At 60.8% G+C, this 18,218-nt stretch overlaps 1 protein-coding gene across 1 annotated transcript in view; it reads left to right on the forward strand.

The window, feature by feature from the left end:
- Window positions 1-17,862, forward strand: part of PEPD (peptidase D) — a 226,226-nt gene extending 208,364 nt beyond the window's left edge. Inside the window, exons 15-18 of the mRNA XM_005862666.2 lie at window positions 6,626-6,774; window positions 13,316-13,500; window positions 16,688-16,879; window positions 17,361-17,862. Of these exons, the coding sequence (XP_005862728.1) occupies window positions 6,626-6,774; window positions 13,316-13,500; window positions 16,688-16,879; window positions 17,361-17,498 (664 nt within the window). The 3' untranslated portion in view covers window positions 17,499-17,862. The remainder of the gene's footprint in view (window positions 1-6,625; window positions 6,775-13,315; window positions 13,501-16,687; window positions 16,880-17,360) is intronic.
- Window positions 17,863-18,218: the final 356 nt, after the last annotated feature.

Below are 18,218 nucleotides of genomic sequence, written 5' to 3' on the forward strand. Positions count from 1 at the left end.
GCCTGAGAGGGGCAGGGCTGTGTGATAATGAGCACAGAGGGTCCCCAGTTCAAGTCCCTGCCTTCCCCAGCTGGGTGGCCGTCCCTCAGCCTCAGTTTCTCTGTCGTCATTGGGGGTAACATAGCACGTAGCTCTGGGAGGGTTCAGTGACAGTGCTGAGCGTGGAGCCTGCCCAGCGTGGCCCAGGCAGGTAAGAGCTGCAGCACAGTGGCCATCCCCCCCGAGCCAGCAGGTCGGGGCCTCTCCTCCCTGTGCTCCGGCAGCTGGTTCCCAGACAAGCTGGAGGTGAGAGCCACCAGGCCCGGTGTGTGCACAGGTAGCCCTCGCATCACGTGGTGTGCCTGCTTTGTGTTTTCAGCCCCCTAACTGTGCTCTGGGTGCGTGCCAGGTGGAGCCTGAAGCTGGCCAGGCCCACCGCCCACGCCTCTGTCCTTTCAGTACCAGGAGCTTCCCTGGAGCCGGGCCATGGCCCCTGTCAGCCTCAGTCAGCACCCTGGAGATTGGGGCCTGTAAGTTCTTACCCCACCTCAGAACCTCAGAATTGTCACCCGAGAGCTGCACAGAGCATTTCAAGGCCCACACCTCACCCCATGCCAGCTCCTTATCGCCCGCACCATCCTCTGCGCCCTCGTGCATTTGCCCAATCCTCCCAAAACAGCCTGGCCTTTGGAAACCGGAGCCTCCAAAGTGGGTGGAGGTGCCGAGAACTGGCATGCTGCCCGTGCGCCACTAGGGGGCGCCAGTGTCCATGTTTAAATCCACTGGGAAGCAGTGCACCTAGAGTTGGGCCCACTCTTGTGCTGGACTTGGGGGATCTGAGGCCAACCTTGTGGCACCCCGCCTCTCCTGGTCCCGTCAGCAGGTTCACCCCTCGGGACAGGTGGGAAGGTGTGCTTCCAATGGGCTCTGATTTGGAAAACAGCTGGGACACCCCTCCTCACCTGCCACCTCCATCTGATCATGCAGAGGAGTGGTCCCTGGGGTAGGATGCCCTGTGGCCCTTCTCAGAACCTTCAAAGCACCATCTAAGGATTCGCAGGCCTGGGTTGCCCAGCTGCAGGCAGGATGTGGTTGGTGGGTAGTGAGCCAGACCTGCCAGCACTGGCCAGAAGAGGGCAGCACAGTCTCGGGACATGTGGGCTGGGCCTTCTCCCTGCTGGCTTTGGTCTTCTGTGTCCTGGGGGCTGGGAGGGGTGCGGCCAGCCCAGTTAGGGGAAGAGACCGGTTCCAGCCTCACACTCAGCAGCCAGCCTTTCCTGCTCCAGCCCTGTCGTGGGACTAGGGCCCCATCTGTCTCCTTGCCCCGATTATGGCAGCCTGAAGCCCAGCTCTCACACGCCTTGCCCTGCTGACCAGCGAAGAGGGGGACACCGCTCACGTCCAGCAAAGCCCCACTTCTCTTTCCCAGACGCGTAAGAGCTACCAGTTTCCTCCCTTGAAGACACCCGAACCCTGGCCGGCATGTAGGTGATATGTGCTGCTCCAGCCGCTGCCCCGAGCTGAGGCACATCCCCGAGCTGAGGTGGCATCAGAGCCCTTCTCTACCAGCTGCCCTGCCCTTTGAACCCTGGCCGGCATGTAGGTGGTATGTGCTGCTCCAACCGCTGCCCATGGCACATCCCCGAGCTGAGATGGCATCAGAGCCCTTCTCTACCAGCTGCCCTGCCCTTCCCTCCGGCAGATGAAGGGTCATGGCCAGGGCAGGCTCTTTTCCCAACTGGCCACCCTTTTCCTGCTCATAGCGCTGTTACCAGCTGGCTCCTTCCTGCCCCTTCTCTCAAGTTAGTTCCCTGCTAATTCCACAGCTTTTATGTGGCCTGGACATTAGTTTAAACTGCTTGGGAAGCTCACCCTCAACTTGCCCCCTCTGTCTGTGGACAGCAGCCTGCGTCTCTGTCACAGACATCCATCACCCTGTCGGCCGCTTGGTCTGATATCTGCCTGGTGTCTGCACACTGAGGCCTGCAGAAGTGCAGATGTGGGCTGGGACTCCTCCCCAGCTGGCCAGGGGCTGGGGTGGGGGGCGTCTGTGTCCCTCTTTTCCTGGTGCCTGATGCCCCAGTGGGCTTTACAGGACGAGTGTCACCCCCAGGCCAGGCCAAGTCCAGCCCAGGCCCCTCCACCTTCCTTTCCTTCAGAGGGACACCTGATTGTCCCCAGCGGCCCCATCCTGAGGATCACAAGATCTAAAGGAGACGCCCAGTCCTCAGGAACACTCTCAGGTGGGCACAGGCTCTGGTCAGCCATCTGTCCAGCCCCGTGGCCGTTGCCTGCAGTGTTCTGTCTGGTGAGCAGCACCATTCGTGCACACACACACGCACCAGGCTCCACCAGGCACCCTGACCATGTGCTTTCTCCCCATCCATTTAGTGTATGTTTCTTACCCACGCCCCACTCAGATGACTTCACAGCCCAGTGTGAAAAGCTCTGGTCCAGACGGCCCGGGTGCTCACAGACACCACGGGACAGTGCTGACCAAAAAGTGAAGCGCAGCATGTGCTGCGCGCGTGACGCCGACTCACTGCCGCCCCCACGGAGGCCGCTGCCCTGCTCCCAGCCCTGGCCCCACTGTGCTGCGGTGGCAGCAAGCCCTAGGGCTGGGCAGCCACTGCGTCCCACCCACACACCAGACCAGGTGCCTGCGGTGTCCTTCCTGGGGACGTGGCCCACATTGCTGCTCTGCTCCTGCCCTGTTCCCTGTAGAACAGACCGCAGTTCTTTCCAGACACTCAGGAGGCCCCAGCCCGCACCTGCTCTTGTCCCCAAATGTGCTGGGATTGCTGGCCATGGGAGCTGCTGCTTGGCTTTCCTGTCTTCCTGCCCCTCGGGGGCACTGTCGCGTGGCTGGATTGGGGAGCAGGGATGCCCGAAGGCGCTGGGAAGAGGTCTACTTGGTGGTCAGCCTGTGGCCCAGAGGGAACCTCCAGGACTCCAGTGATGGTCTTTGCCCCATGGGCACACCTGGGCTTGGCACTCACAGAGCGTCTGGCTGGGAGTGGGCGGCTGGCTCAGGGGCCTCTCTGCAGGGGCTGCCCACTGCGGCCCATAAGCTGGAAGTGACCGGTACGCCTTCCTTTCTGTCTCACGCTAAGGTCTGAAGGGAAGCGAGGGTTTCCTGCTGTTCAGAAATCCCCTGGCCTGGCCTCGAACGCACACTGGGTGGCTGCAAGTTGGGGTCTGAAATGCTCCTGTCCTCAGGGCTGGGTGTATGCGTGCACACACGTGCATGTACGCATCAGTCTTGGGTGAGAGGTAGTGAGTGTTGGCCACAACTCAGGAGGTTAAAATGAAGCTACATGCTGAGTGCAGAGTGGCCCTTGTGTAAGCACTGCAGCCTTTCCCCAACTGCTCCCAACCTCGTCACTGGCCAAGTCAGCTTGTAGGCCGCCTGCCTGTGGGCTGGCTGGTCCCTGCAGTGGGACCGAGGGAGCTGAGGGGCTGGGGAGGGGCTGGGTGGGCCTGTGGTGGCAGGTAGCCCGGGCATGAAGCTGCCCGGGAGGAGCCAACGGAAGACAGAACCTCTCATCCCAGCCAGAAATAGAAGCAGATGAACACATGTGAGGAACGGGAGGCCAGCATGTTGCTTGGAGATGTGTAATATCTCCCCAGATGTCTTACATTATCACACACATTCACGCAGCCAAGGATGGTAGGGTTCCTGGTGGTGTCTCCAGGCAGCCAGGGAGGAGGGACCCTGCGTCCTCGGCTGAGCCAAAGTATGACTGAATTCTCCATCGTCAGCTTGCGTTCAGAGGACGGGTGAAGTGGACACAGAGGAGTTAGCGGGAGATGATTTATAAAAGAGATGGCTTTCGTCCCTGGTTCCAGAATGGCTTGAATCTGAATAACTCATGTGTGCAGGAACTTCGGGGGGGGCAGGGGGGAGGGATTTTTTTTTTTTTTTTTAAGCAGAAAGATAGGGAACTGAGAGCACGAAAATAGACTTGAGCCCCGTGCTTGCGCGTCGCTGGGCAGGATGGAGCTGCCGGCTGCTTGTGTACTTCCTTCTCCAGAAAGCGGATGATTTTAAAACAAAATATACAGCTGAGGCCTTGGAGAATCTCAGTGATAAGGCCAGGCCGGCCGAGTCCCTCCGTGCACCCGCACCCCGTGTTCTCTGGGTTATTGAGCAGAGCAGGGGACTCGGTCGTCTTGTCTGCCTGGGAAGCCTCGTGTTCACTGTTAGGTGTCTGTAGCATCTGTGTGCTCTGGGGCTTCCTGGTTGTTTAAACAGTGCAATTTCTGTGTTTCTTTGAGATCCGTGCCCAGGGTGCTGCTGCAGGGCGCCTTCTGATGTGGCGGCCCCGGCATCTGTGTCCCCCACGCTCCTGTCTTAACATCCATTCCTGCATGTTCTGAACAACAAGCCACAAACCATTTTCCTTTCTTGCCTCCGAGGAACCCGGATGAAAATGCTCTGCTCCCGGGTGACACTGGCCCAGGGCCCCACGCAGCTCTGTCCCATGCCTGCCTGCACGCTGGCCCCGAGAGGACATAAGCCTGCAGCACTGTGGCTGTCCCCATTTTAAAGGCGGGAACACTGAGGCTCTGAAGGCCTAGTGCTGGAGCCAGGACAGGAGAACCCATCTCTGTCTGGTCTCTCAGCTGATGACCCCCGACTCAGAGCCTCAGTAGTTAGAGGAAAGATGTGCCCATCTTCCCAGCCAGCCCTGGGCAGGAGTCAATCTGCAGGGAGCGGCTGGCCCAAACCTGTTGCATCTGCAGCCTCCTGGCGAACAGGTGCCCGGGCGTTTCTGTTCAGGGCCTCTCTGTTTTATCATCCCGGCTCCCACACCGGGCGTGGGCGGGTCACCTCAAGTGAGGCCCAGGGCCCCCTCGATCCTGTGACTTTGACCTAACCCACAGTTCCCCTGTATGCTGCTGGGGGCTGAGAGTCACCTGAGGTGTTATCTGGTGGTTTTTGCACTGTTGACACTGCTTGTGGTGTTTTGCAATTGGAAAAAGACGGGAGATTAAAGGGTGCCCAGCTAGGAACTTTGTATTCCAGCAAAATACCCGGGGATCCTGAGCTTTCAGTGTTTTCCTTTAAAAATCTGTTTTGGTGCTGCCTGTCATGCCACGTGGCCTGCCCCCTGCTCCACGAGCTGGGCTGGAGTCCCCCACGCTACCGTGGGGTAGGGGCCCCCAAAGACACAGGCAGCTTCTAGAACATTCTTTGAGCGGCTGTGTTGACCTTTAGAATTTGGGTTTGGGTGAGAGGCCCTTGTAGGAGTGGAAGGCACGGCTCTGCCCCTGCACTCGCTCGGGTTCCCAGAATATGTGTGGCTGCAGACAGGCCCCCACGGGGAGCTGGCAGCCAGGCACCAAGCCGAGCGGGGCTCCAGCCCGTCACGCACGCCAGCCCCTCCATCTCGGCTCCACCTGGCTCTGTGGTCCGCAGGATCTCAGGCCTGGGGCCAAACCATGTCCCTCAGCTTGGTCCCAACCCTGTGAAGGGTGAGGGGCTGGTGGGCGCCCACCCTGTGCTTGCCTTGAGCAGCCTGCCGAGTGCTCCGGTGGGACAAGACGGGGAGGGGCGCTCTGTCTGAGCACCCTACTCCTTCCATCCGGGCCCTAGTCAGCCTGGTGGCCCAGTGGGAGCCATGCCTGGACCCAGCAGCCCCTGTGTGTTCTATCCCACTCCACTGTGGAGGGGGCGAGGGTCCTGAGGCCTGGGGGCCCTGTGTGCACAGTCTGGCAGCAAGGGTGTGGGAGCGCGGCTTAGCCTACTCCTGACCCTGTCACGGGATGTCCAGAGGGCAGGTCATCGCGGCCTGTCCTCCTGACTCAGCGGCCGGCCATCTGTCCCAGCACCGACCTGCCACTGCTGGCTTACGCCGCCAGCTCCAGGCCTCGTCCATCCTCTCTGTCTCCACTCCTTCCCTCCGGGCCTGCTGGTCCCGCTCTGCCCCTGGGAACGCTGGGGCTCTGGGCAGCCCAAGGGTGGTGTGCGGCTGACCAGGCCCCGGGAAAACCCTGCTGGACGCGGCGGCTCTCCCTCTGTCAGGCACTGCAGAGCACATCTGTCCATCCCAGCAGGGAGAGGGACACTCTGCTCTGGCCAGAGCTGAAGCAGACCTGTTGCTGGGTTTTCAGAGACACTGGGCCTGCGAGAGGCAGGCGGTGCGTCTCAGCCCATGTTCCTTGTCAGACAGGTGCTTCCATCCTAAGGGCCCTGTCCAGGCCCACGTACTTTGCCTCTGGGCTGCAGCCATGCCCTGTGCTGGGAGCAGGGCAGTCCTGGGAGGGTCTGTTGGATGCTCACGTGGAGGCCAGGTGGTGGAGGGTCCTGGGGACACCTCTCTCCCTCCCTCATTCTCCAAGTGAGTCCCCACAGCCGAGCATCCAGTGGCTGGGCAGCAGAGGTGCTGGAGGGCGGGGTGTGCCCAGGGTCTTCCTGCTCTGGGGTCAGAGGTCTCCCGGGACGGGCAGGGTTTCTTTGCTGCTCGTGCACCGTGAGAAGACATTGGGGTAGGAGGCCCCCAGCTGCTGCCCGAACTAGTCATAGCGTGAGACAGCTCGGGCTCAGCCCCCTGATGTGCCCTTGAGCGCCTGGTGGGAGGAAAGCGATGGGCAGGGGTGTTCCCGAGCACCCCACTGGCCTCATGCCGCCTTCTCCCCACAGCCTATTTGACATGGGCGGCGAGTATTACTGCTTCTCTTCTGACATCACGTGCTCCTTTCCTGCCAATGGCAAGTTCACCGAAGACCAGAAGGCCATCTACAAGGCGGTGCTGCGGAGCTGCCGTGCCGTCATGAGCTCCATGAAGCCAGGTGAGGGCAGGGGGCCTGCAGGAGGGCCACCTGGCGTGGGGTTGGAGGTGGCGATGTGCCTGGCCCTGCTCTCTGATGTGGGGGGCACCACAGAGAAGCAGGTCTAACATTTGACCATACGAGTCTATCTCCGCCTCACATGAGCAGCCAGTAAGGCTCAGGTGGTGTCGGGTCCCAGGGCCACTCCTGGAAAGGGGGCTGGCTGCCGCGCAGGGACAGAGCTGCGAGTCAGAGCTCAGCCCAGGTCGCCCCATGTGCCATCTGACCTCCACCTGCACATTCCCTGCCTGCCCTGGCCACTGGGGTGTCAGCACGTTCCCTGCCGTGTCCCAGCGTGGAGTTCATGGCAGGCACGACTTGGCCAGCTCTGGACACTGGCACCTGGGTGAACGTGCGGTGCCCTCTTGCTCAGGGCCAGCAGCTGCACTGGGTCTGGCGGGCACCGAGTGTCCCTCCAGTATTCGGGGGAACAGGCAGAGGCTGTAGGGCCAAGGGGGGCTTGGCCGTGACAGGCCTTGAAGACCCGACTCTGAGCTCATACTCAGTGAGTGGGACTGTGGCAGTTAGATTTGCATCCCTCTGAGGAGAATTCATTTTAAAAAGGAAAGAGAGGAAGAGGTCCTGAGCCCGAGTGTGAAAGCCCCACTGGGCTTCCTGCAGACCCAGCACCGGCAGCTCGGCATTTGCTCCACAGCCCCTGTGGCCCCACAGACAGTTGCTGGGGTGACTTACAGCCGAGTGCTGCTTTTGAGGGGCCCTCGGCAACTGTCTTCCAAGGAGGTGCATGTGAGCAGGATGGTCCCGGCCTGCCCTGGGTCCCTCCTCCCCCCTTGTTAGAAGCTGGGGAGCCAGGGAGGGGTGCTGGGGGGACGCCAGGCCCCACTCCACACCCTCACTTGTCCAACGAGAACAGAGCTTGGTGACCAGATGAGTCCCAGGACGAGCTCAGAAATGTCCCAAAAGGAAGACAAGGAAACCTAAACGTCAGCTTCTGTGGGGGACAATGTTGACGGGGCTTGCCTGGTTTCGCGGCTGCGTAAGCAAACGGCATCTGTGCTGATTGTCTGTCTGAAAAGCAGCAGTTTGTCCTCATTACTGCGGGGTAGCTCCCGGGGGACTGTCGTGTGAAGACAAGTGCAGGATGGGGCGGCCAGGGCCCTCTCCTGCGAGAGGAAGGAGGCAGTGAGAGGCAGATTCGCGTGTGCTTCAGTCCACGGAGGAGGTGCAGGACAGACCACTGGGCCAGCGGCTTGGGGAGAAGGAAGTGCTTGCTGTGACCTTTCCGTGCTCTGACCTTTACTGGTAAGCCGGCATGCACCCCATTGCCTGTAGACACAGCCTCTGTGAAGCCTCCACCCCAAACGCTGGTCTCCTCTCTTCACACCCCAGGGATGAGCACAACATCAGTCATTTGTGTAAGCATTTCAGATGCAGTGAAAGGGTTTGCCTGGGCTGTTCGGCAAACCCAGTCCCTCCAGTCACCCTAGAGCACTGAGGTTCCCCTTAAACACCCAGGTCTCTTGCAGCCTCACCTCCCACTTCCCAGCACCCAGTGCACCTCCCTCTCCCTCCTTGTTCACCGCCCACCCTGGTCACCTTGGCCTGGGGCTGCAGGGCCGCCCTCCTGAGCCCCGCCCCCAGGCTCCCACACGGGTGGTGCAGACCACGCACTGGGCTCTGGGGCCCTTCATGGTCTGTAGAAGCAGTTGTGTCTCAGTGTGCGTGAGCAACCCCTTTGTCATTCCACGTACAACCTGTGCGGTTGTGTGCAGCTGCCCCCACTTCTGGCTCTGCCCCTGGTGTCAGGGTTCTGGCTGCCTATGGGAAGTGCCTTGGCTCCGAGTGGGCCAGACCACAGGAGAGGATGCTGTGAGAGCCGAGGTGGCCGGGTGGGAGAAGGGCACCGGGAGCTGTGCTGGCTCCCGTGGCTCCTGTGGCCTGTGGTCAGGCACCTTTGCGGGCTCTGTATCCCTCAGTGGGGCAGGGGTTGGACTCTCCTCAGGTCTCTCCTTAAAGATGGTGAGGACCGTGGGGGTCGGCTGACAGAGGTACGGGGACAGCGCGCCACCCAGACCACAGGTGCCCTCTGCGGCAGGAGGGCTGTCTCTGGGCGCTGTGTGGTCCCTCTGGCCTAGGAAGCCCTCCTGCTTGCTATGGGACAGCGGGTGAGTTCCCGCCCACCCTGGCCTCATTTACTCCTGCGGGGCGCTCGGCCAGGGTGCGGGGGGAGGGACCACGAGGACACTGAGCAAGGCAGCCACATTCAACTCAGCATCCAGGCGCCTGTAACTTGGGCACACACTATCCTGCCCTTCTGCAGAGAGAGGGTCCCCAGAGATCCTGGCAGCAGGCAGGGGTCTGAGGGGGGTGGGCTGGAGGCCCTCATCCCGGGGCCAGCTGAGCCTGCCAGGCAGCTCCCTGCAGCCCACAGGGCCTGCCTTGGGACCCCTGCCCTAAGCCTCCCCTCCTGCACCCCCCAGGGCCTGGCTCATATATCATCCCTGGAGGGCCATTGTCTTAGGATGAAGTGAGCTCTCTGTCTGGAAGTGACTCTGAGGATGCAGCTGAAGAGCTGGGGGAGGGGGGATCTTGGCTCAGGGCCTCCGAGCCCCCAGGCTGTCACACTCTGGGCAGGAGGCCCCAAGGCTGTGATGGATGCCGCTAAGGCTCTGGGAACCAGCCCCAGCAGAAGGCCCAGCAGGCTTCCAGCTCATCAGGGCAAGGTGTGGTCTGAGGGGGACCAGGTCGGCACAGAAGACCAGCTGGTGACCTGGGGCTCCCGCTGCATACATACTGGGGGCTGGTCCCTCTGAATCAATAGGCAGGTGATGGGGCACAGACCTAGAGGTTACCCTGCCACCTGGGGTCTGAGTACACAGAGGGGTGGGGTGGGTGCACATCCAAACCCTGGCCCACGAGGTGACAGCGCTGGCTGCAGGAGAGCCACGAAGACGGCTGAGGTTCATACACAGGCCACACGTGTACCTGGCATGGAGCAGGCACAGGTCCCGCCTCTCAGTGCTCAGAGGCTGTAACCAGGGCACAGCTCTGCCAGTGTGCACGGAGAGGGCAGTCTGGGAGGGCTTCCTGGAGAAAGCTTCAACAGAGGCCCACAGGAGGAATGAAAGTGAGTCTGGGAAGGAAGGACCCTTGGAGGGTGGTCCCGGCTAAGGAAGCAGCAAGTGGAGGCAGCGCTCTCAGTGCTGTTGTCCCGGGAGTGGATGAGGGTGAGGCTGGAGACGGGAGCTGGGCTGAGGGACTCAGGGCTCTGTCCTCGGGACACGGACTGGCCCCGTCTGACCTGTATTCTAAAGAGGTGGCCTTGGTGTCCAGGCCTTAGGCAGGGTGAGGGGGTAGGGGGGGTGAGGCATTGCAAGGAATGGGAAGGAAGCAGGAGGGGTGGGGGGCTTCAGATTCAGGAGATGTTCGGGACGACAGGACAAGATTTGGTGTGTGCTGGAGGCAGATGGCATGTGGTGTCCCCAGTATGAGCAGGCTTGGGGGACCTCTGATGGCTTCTGGCTGGGCTGTGTGGGCTCCGAGGGGCCTGTGAGCTGCTGAGGCGCAGGGAGCCGGGGAGTCAGGGCATGGGCCTCGAACTGTGGGCTGGGCCTCGAACTGTGGGCTGGGCCTAGACGGTGGGGACCCCCTCCTTTGTGCCCACCCCACCCCTACAGCAGCCTCCACACACTTCAGGGACCCTTGCCTTGGCCATGGGTGTCGTAACCACCATCCGGGCCAGACGCTGGGCCAAGTTACTGGAGGTTTAGTCACTGTCACAACCCTAACCACACACAGGCAGAAACTCTCACTCCCGGCCAAGAGCGCAGTGTGCAAGGCCTTCCCGAGGGCCTGCAGGCGAGGAAGACTAGAGGCGCCGTGGGGACCGCCTGGGCCCACACGTCCGGCCCCACAAGGGGCCACGAGGACAGGAGAGGAGCCGAGCTGCCAGCACGAGCATGATTTATACCTGATCCCCCTCTGCCGAGGCCAGGCCCACTGTGGAAGCTGCCAGGTCCGAAGGCAGGCTGCTTCTGGGGGCTCTCCTTTGGCATCGGGAGAAGGCCCCGCCAAAGAGACGGCGCTGCACTGGGGTTGGGGCATCGGCTACCACACAGGATGCCCTTCAGCCCAGGGGCTGGCCTCCCAAGTGTGCAGAGCTGCTTCGGGGCCCTTTTAAGCTAGGAGCCTCTGGCGGAAGCAGGATAGGAGGGGGGGCATCGCTCTCCTGGAGGACACAGGAGGAGCGGGAGGCAGCCCTGACTAGGGGATTAGGAACAAGGAGAGAAATCACTGGGACAGCGAAGAGAGTGACTGGGGAAGGACTCCAGGGCGGGGCTGACTTTTATGCCAAGTCCCCAAGGATGAGGAGTCTCAGGTCAGGCCCGGTCTGCAAAGGGCCTGAGGTGGGAAGACCTTAGTGTGCTTCTGGCACAGGGTGGCCTTGCCTGGGGAGCAGGCGGGGGAGGTGAGGTTGTCTGTCTTGGAGAAGAGCAGTGGTCCAAGGCTGAAGCAGACCCAGCTTGTGGCCCACGAGTGAACAGAAAGTGGACCCAGGGTCTGGCTGGACACAAGTGATGGGTGAATAGTGGCTTATGGCCGTTTGCGGGGAATGTGACCCAGTCCCCTGGAAGGTGCTTCTGCAGCTAGCTCTCCAGGCACCACGGGGCATGTTGACACAGGAGGCCTCGGAGGCTCACAGAGGCGAAGGCTTGCCCTGGTCACAGCGCGGAGCAGCGGAGCTGGCATCAGTGTCCCGGGTCTTCGTTTCAGGATGCCATCCATTAAGAAAAGGCTCCCACCCCGGCTCCAGCTGGGGTGCAGGCTGGGCTCTCCCTCCACGGAGAGAGTAGCCAGACTCCAGACCCCAGGACACCACCCCCACCTCGGTACCTCGTGGGCCAAGGTGTGTAGAACAGGGCTGGGCTCCAAGGAGGCGCTCTGTCTCTAGGAACAGGCCTCGGTGTCTTCCACCCTGGTCTCCCTGCACCTGGGGCCCTGGACTGGCCACTGCCGTGTGAACTAGCCAGGGTGCCACCCCACCCACCTGCTCAAAGCCTGGATCCTGGGGACCCAAGAGGTTGGACTAGCCCTGTGCCTACACCCACCCAAGACCCCAACTGTGGGGCCTCTATCTCTAGCAGGGGAGGGACCCCATCTGGGGGACTGGTGCCTAGCTCAAGTGTCTGAGAGGTGATGGCCTGTGTCCCATCTCCCTCTACCCCTCGAGCCATCGTCTGTCCTCTGAGGTTCAGAGTCCTGAGACCAGCCAGATCCTGGGGGCCCAGCCGTGGCTAGCAAGGGACCAGCGCAGCCCTCACAGTCCAGGATCCCAGTGCTGCCCTCCTACAGCGGAGATCAACAGTGATGGGTTGTGCAGAGAGCAGGATATGGCTGGGGAGGGAGGGGAAGGGCACAGAAGAGGGGGGTCTTGAGAGCCAGGGTTGCCACATGGAAGGGGTTATATGGACCGGTGCTGACCACCTCTGTGGCCAGAGCACAGTATAGAGGTGCAGGCCCCCACCCTGTCCACCTGGCCCTGGGTGCCCTGGGGCCACGTGGCCTGCCCAAACAGCCCTCGTGAGGTGGGGCAAGGAGCTTCACTGGCCTAGGTCCCTATGTGGTGCTTGTGCTGCGTGCCTAGCGCCTTGAGCAAGGCTGAAGGTGGACTCCATGGGGCCCATGGGCAGGGCTGAGCATGCCTCTCCAAAAGCCCCAGGCTGCGGCCCCCAAAGGCCCCTGGGGATCCAGGCAGGGCTGAGCCACAGAGCCCTGGAGAGCCTGCTCACCCCGAAACTCAGTGCCTGGGAATGCTGTCCACAGTGACCTTTGCCCCAGAAATGTGGGGCAAAGATGAGTTTGATTAGCAGCCTGGGGCTTGGATGTTTGGGCTGCCGCAGAGATGGTCACCCAGAGCTTGTAGCAGGCGGGGCCACAGACCCCTGCCAGCCAGCCCGTGAGGCTGTGCCAGCTGCACCTTCACCCCAGAAACCTTTGTTCTCCTACAGTGGCTCCCAGAGAGATTCAGCCCCATGGAGGGGAGGGAGGAGGGAGCTGCAGAAGGGCCCCTCTCCCCAGCCATGGCTTCCTCTGGCCCCACAGCCTGAGGCTCATGAGCAGTGTTTGGGCCTGAGCCTTCCTGGGGTTCCCTGCAGCCCCTCTCCCCCACATCCACTGATGGGGACATTCAGCTCTCCTTCTGATGCCCAGTGATCTGGCTGAGATCCCATGGCCCCCAAAGCACACACTGGCCGGGGACAGGGACAGATAGCATGGCCTGGGAGCACACCTGTCTAGGCCCCTGGCCATGGGTGACAGAAGCCTGCCTCTGAGGACCCAGTGGAGAAGGTGGGGTTAAGTTCCAGAGCTGTGGCTAGGCAAGCCCTGCATGGAGGGCACCCAGCCTCATCACCCCTGCCCCTCACCTCAGGACATCCCGCCTCAGCCAGTGAGGGCTTTGTGTCCCCCAAATCTTGCCCTGGGGAGCCCTGGCCAGGCCGCCAGTCTCCACAACTTACTGCAGCCTCCTTCTGAGCCGCAGGCGTTTGGTGGCCTGACATGCACCGCCTGGCTGACCGCATCCACCTGGAGGAGCTGGCCCGCATCGGCATCCTGAGTGGCAGCATCGATGCCATGGTCCAGGCCCACCTGGGAGCCGTGTTCATGCCTCATGGGCTCGGCCACTTCCTGGGCATTGATGTGCACGACGTGGGAGGCTACCCAGAGGTCAGTGTGCACATGTCGGCCCAAGTAGCCTGCCTGTGGGCTGTCGCTGAACCTGAACTCCCCAGGGTGGGTTAGGGCTCTGAGAGACAGCTGCAGTGCAGTGAGTCAGGCAAGGCTCATGCCCCTCCTCCCCTTCCACCTATTGGTTGGTCCTGGTCCAGGCTGCTGCCACAGTGTCCGCACCCCCAAGGCCAAGGCGGGAGTTTCTGTGAGCATGCCTCCTCCAGTGGCCGCCTCACAGGGCCTGCCGGTGTCTGCACAGTGAGCCCTGGGTGGAGCACTGGGTGTGGCCTTTCCTGAAGGCTGGTAAGTGGTCAGTGTGCCATGCATGGGGTCCCCACAGGGCAGCGGGAGCCCCGAAGCTGGGTCTTAATGATGGGACTGGCACTGTACTCGTCATGTTCTCCTGCCTCTGGCTTCATTCAGACTGGGGTGATAGGGCTCCACCAGCTGGTGGCTGGCCCTGGTTCCTCCTGAGACCAGCTGAGCCCAGTGCTCTCACAAGCCAGCAGCAGACCCCTGACCCTCCCTGGAGCACCCTCTGACCAATCAGGCCCCTGGGCCAGCATGTCCCTGTGGCCTCCTCCTCTCCTTGGCCAGCGGGGAGGCTTGTGTGGGCGTCCCCAGCTAGGCTTTCCCATCCACCTCCTACCGACTGATCCTCGAAAGGACCACCCAGAGGGCCCTCAGGAGGCCCTGCCCGGCAGGTGGCTGCAGCCTCTCGGGCCCCAGTGGGTGGGGGCGAACCCGGCCCTGCCGCCTGGCCTGGTGCCCAGGGCGCAGGGGCTGATTGTGCAACCAGTGCACGCCCTGGGGCCCACCAGCCAGTTAGCCAAGACTAGGCTTGGCCTGCTGGCTGCAGGGTATTTTGAAAGCACTAAGAACGACTTTGGGGGGGTGGGGGGTTAGGGGGGATTGCTCAAGAGAAGCATTATTATTCAATTATTTTTTCCTCAAGTGTAAACAGTTAAATTTGGAGAAACAAAATCAGTTTTAATTTCCTAATTTCTATCCATCACATTGTGTACAGGGAGCCAAGAGCAGGGCCTTCCAGACATTGTTAACTGAGGTTCGTTATTCATTAGTCGCCAAAGCACTTTTTTTCCACCAGAGAAAATTGGCAGCAAACTGTTTTCATCTTTTCCAGTAAGCAGCCCTTTGTGCTCAGCCTATTCTTCTGACAGATAAACATTGTGGAAAAAATATGGCTTTTCCTATAAAAGTCATTTGTTTTACTTCAGGCCTACAGACACATCTGGGTCTCCTCTGCTCGGAGCCCAGTAAAAGTTGAGGCCCTGTCAAGCCCTCTGTCTGGGTGTAACCCCGTGTGGGCCAGGCAAAGGCCAGCGCCCCCCACCTCCAACAAGGCTGGAGCCCCTGGGCCAGAGGGCCTGGAGGCTCGGCCTCTCCCTAGCGGGATCTGCTCTGCACTCGGCCCAGCCTTGTCCTCCCAGCCCTGCTCTGGCCGGTCCTGTTAGCCCCGGGGCAGACTCCTGAGCAGGAATGCTCTGAAGGCAGCAGTTGGTGGCCTGTGCCCCCCCAGGGATTCCTGCCATTCTTCCCTCTCCTCACCTGACATTTGGGGAAGGAAGCCTGCCTGAGTACAAGCTCGGGAAATCCCCCTCCCCTCCGCACGTCCCTGGGACAGCTCTGCTGAGCCCAGAGCGACTGAGGGGAGCTGGGACATGACGTTGTCGGGTCTCTGCCTCTGCCAGGCCCCTGGCTTTGGCAACCTTGGAGTGAAAAAGAGGACAGACACTTGGGGGTAGCATGAAGTTAAGGGACAGGAGTGGGGGAGCCCAGGGCAGCACAGACTTCAGATGGAAGGAGCAGGGACCCCGACTCGTAGCTCTGACAAGCAGTTTCTGGGCAGGAGATACCCCAGTCACTTGGCACCAGGATTGCCATTCCAGACTGGACCCTTCCGGGTCCCCCACCCTCCTGCCTTACCCCCTCAAGGCAAACAGTGTTGTGGGGCTGGGTACACCACCAGACAGGCTTCTGTGCCCAGAGCATGACCCACAGGGGTCACGGTGCCTTGTGTCCCTTCCACACCTCCATCCCAGCATGGCTCACGCCAGGTCAGAGTGGCTGTGCACGCCAGTTTCTCTGTGTGCCCCTCTGTCCCCACCCTCATGGAATCATGGTCACAGCCTTCCCCGCTGTGCCCAGCCATGGAGGCTGAGCCAGCCTGTTTCTGGTTACCTTACATGAACCACTAATTGAAGTCTGATGTTCTTGGCCCCCAAACAGTCAGAAGTGACAGCTCCGTCTCCAGCAGCTGGGCTGCAGGGGATTGCTGCGAGCGGGGCCGGGCACGTTCACGGCTGACCAGAAAGCTTGCTTGCTGCCCACTCACTCCCAGGCCTTGCCTCAGGGACCTGGGGGAGATGGGGGAATTCTGCAAGTGTCCTAGGCACCACCTGCCCTCGCAGCCAGGCAGCCCTGTCAGCTACACCCGTGTGAGAAGACGGGCCCAGGCTGGGTCATGTCGGGGAGGGGATGCCTCTGCAGGAAGCAGCTGCCGCTGCTGCTCACTCCTCCTAAAGGGCTGGGAGCCATTGCCCAGGGCTGAGCTGGGTAGCCCCAAGTCTAGGCAAGAGCCAAGTACATGGAGTACGCGTGCATTTGTGCAAATACACACCAGAGCTGGGGCTGGCAGGCCCGTCCTGATGGCAGCACCTGCCCCTCCCCCTGGAAGACCACATGGAAAACCCACTTGGCCTGGGGGGCCAGGCCCAGCACTTCTGGGGCTGGTTTCCACTGAGCTGCCTGAAAGAAGGGATGCAGCCCAGGCTGCCTCGCAGCCTCCTTAAGAGCTTTTTTGGCTTCACAGCTTTGGCTTCTGCTCTCCTGGTGCGGAGAAGGCCCAGGTGAGGGCCGCCGGACAGCCAGCCCTCTGGGCCGCTTGCCCTGTGTGTGTGCATGTGGTGTCCACAGGGCTCCCGCAGGCAGTTCTTCGGGTAACGGGCAGGGCCACTAAGATCTGGGGTGTGTGCAGAGAACAGGGTCTCCTCTGAAGTGCCTGTGCCCAGCGCTGCAGGGGGGCTGAGCTGCAGACCCCAGTCCCAAAGCCTCCCCTGCCGCTGCAGCCAGACCACAGGCTGGAGCCAGCCCTCACATAGGACGCCTGCATGGGCAGAGGGGAGCTTCGTTAGGGTGTCCCTCACCTGCCCTCTCACCGCAGGGCGTGGAGCGCATTGATGAGCCCGGCCTGCGGAGCCTGCGCACTGCAAGGCACCTGGAGCCAGGCATGGTGCTCACTGTGGAGCCGGGCATTTATTTCATCGACCACCTCCTGGATGAGGCCCTGGCTGACCCAGCCCGCGCCTGCTTCTTTAACCGCGAGGTCCTGCAGCGCTTCCGCGGGTTTGGTGGGGTGAGTACCAATCAATGGGCCCCACGTCCTTGCTCCCAGAATACCCCCTGCTGCTGCCTGCCATCTTTGTCCCAGAACAGGAGCCCTAGTGAGAGGAGGGACAGTCTTGACTTCCCCACTTGAGAAGGGCCTGGCTTGCCCTTTCCTGTGGTCTGTCATGGGACAGGTGCCTCAGCCCTCAGCAGAAGAGACAAATTCTGCAAACCCCTGCCCACTCCAGGGGTTCCTATCCACCTGGCAGGGTGCAAGGGCAAGGACAGGGTGGGCAGGAGACATGAGCACATGCCCCAGGGGATGAGCCTTCCTCTTAGCTGTCACCCAAAGGCCTTTGAGGCCAGCCCCTTTGGTCAAGGCAGTATTGACCACTCCCCTGAAAGGGCTTCTCCCACTCAGTGACGGTCAGCCTGAGCTGGCAGGTCTGGCCCTCTAATCTTGAGAGTGAGGCCAGCTTAGAAACACTGAGTCCATCGGTCTGACCCAGGTCCGCATCGAGGAGGACATCGCAGTGACTGACAGTGGCACAGAGCTGCTGACCTGTGTGCCCCGCACGGTGGAGGAAATCGAAGCATGCATGGCAGGCTGTGACAAGGCCTTTACTTCCTTCTCGGGCCCAAAGTAGAGCCAGCTGGGAGTGCCCAGGGGGCAGCCTGCTGACTGGCCGGCCAGCAGCGAGAGATGGAGCTGAGAAATCACATGCCAACACCGAAGTCTGATCACACCAAATAGTGCTGTGTCCCAGGAGGAACACTTTCATTAACTTTCTACAAGATTACACCCTAATCTGTTAATACTTTGTTTAAATGACAGTGGCTTTTAAAATGTTAATTACAAAAAAATCCTGTTCTTTAGTAGCCACTAAATTGTGTCTTACTGTCATTTGTATTCTTATGCTCAGGAAAGACAGATTTCCAATGTTTTGTTTTGTTTTTCTCAAAAATCAATGCACAGAATGGAATTTGCAATTAAAGGTTTCCTAAGAATGGCCTCTTGGGCATGTGTCCTCTGTCCTTTAACCCTTTGCAGATGAGCCTGTTCACTGAGACCTGGTCACAGAGACCCCAGGCTCAGATCAGGCACACACGGAGCTGTCCCACACCACGCCATTGGTGAATCGGTGGCCTTTTTGATGTGGTTACTGCCTCACGGCTAGATTTCTGAAGTGGGGAGAATTATGGAGCACTTAAAACAGTTATTTAAGACTTGCAGAGACCCCTTGTCCTTGATTTCCTTTTCATGCGGGACATGCTAGCAAAGCCAGCATCTGAAAGGTGACAGCACTTAAGACAGAGGCAGCACCGTGCAAAGGTGAGCTTTCTCATTCCTTCCATCTTTGCTGAAA

This window comes from Myotis brandtii, unplaced genomic scaffold (assembly GCF_000412655.1).
Source record: "Myotis brandtii unplaced genomic scaffold, ASM41265v1 scaffold165, whole genome shotgun sequence".
NCBI classification, from domain to species: Eukaryota; Metazoa; Chordata; class Mammalia; order Chiroptera; family Vespertilionidae; genus Myotis; species Myotis brandtii.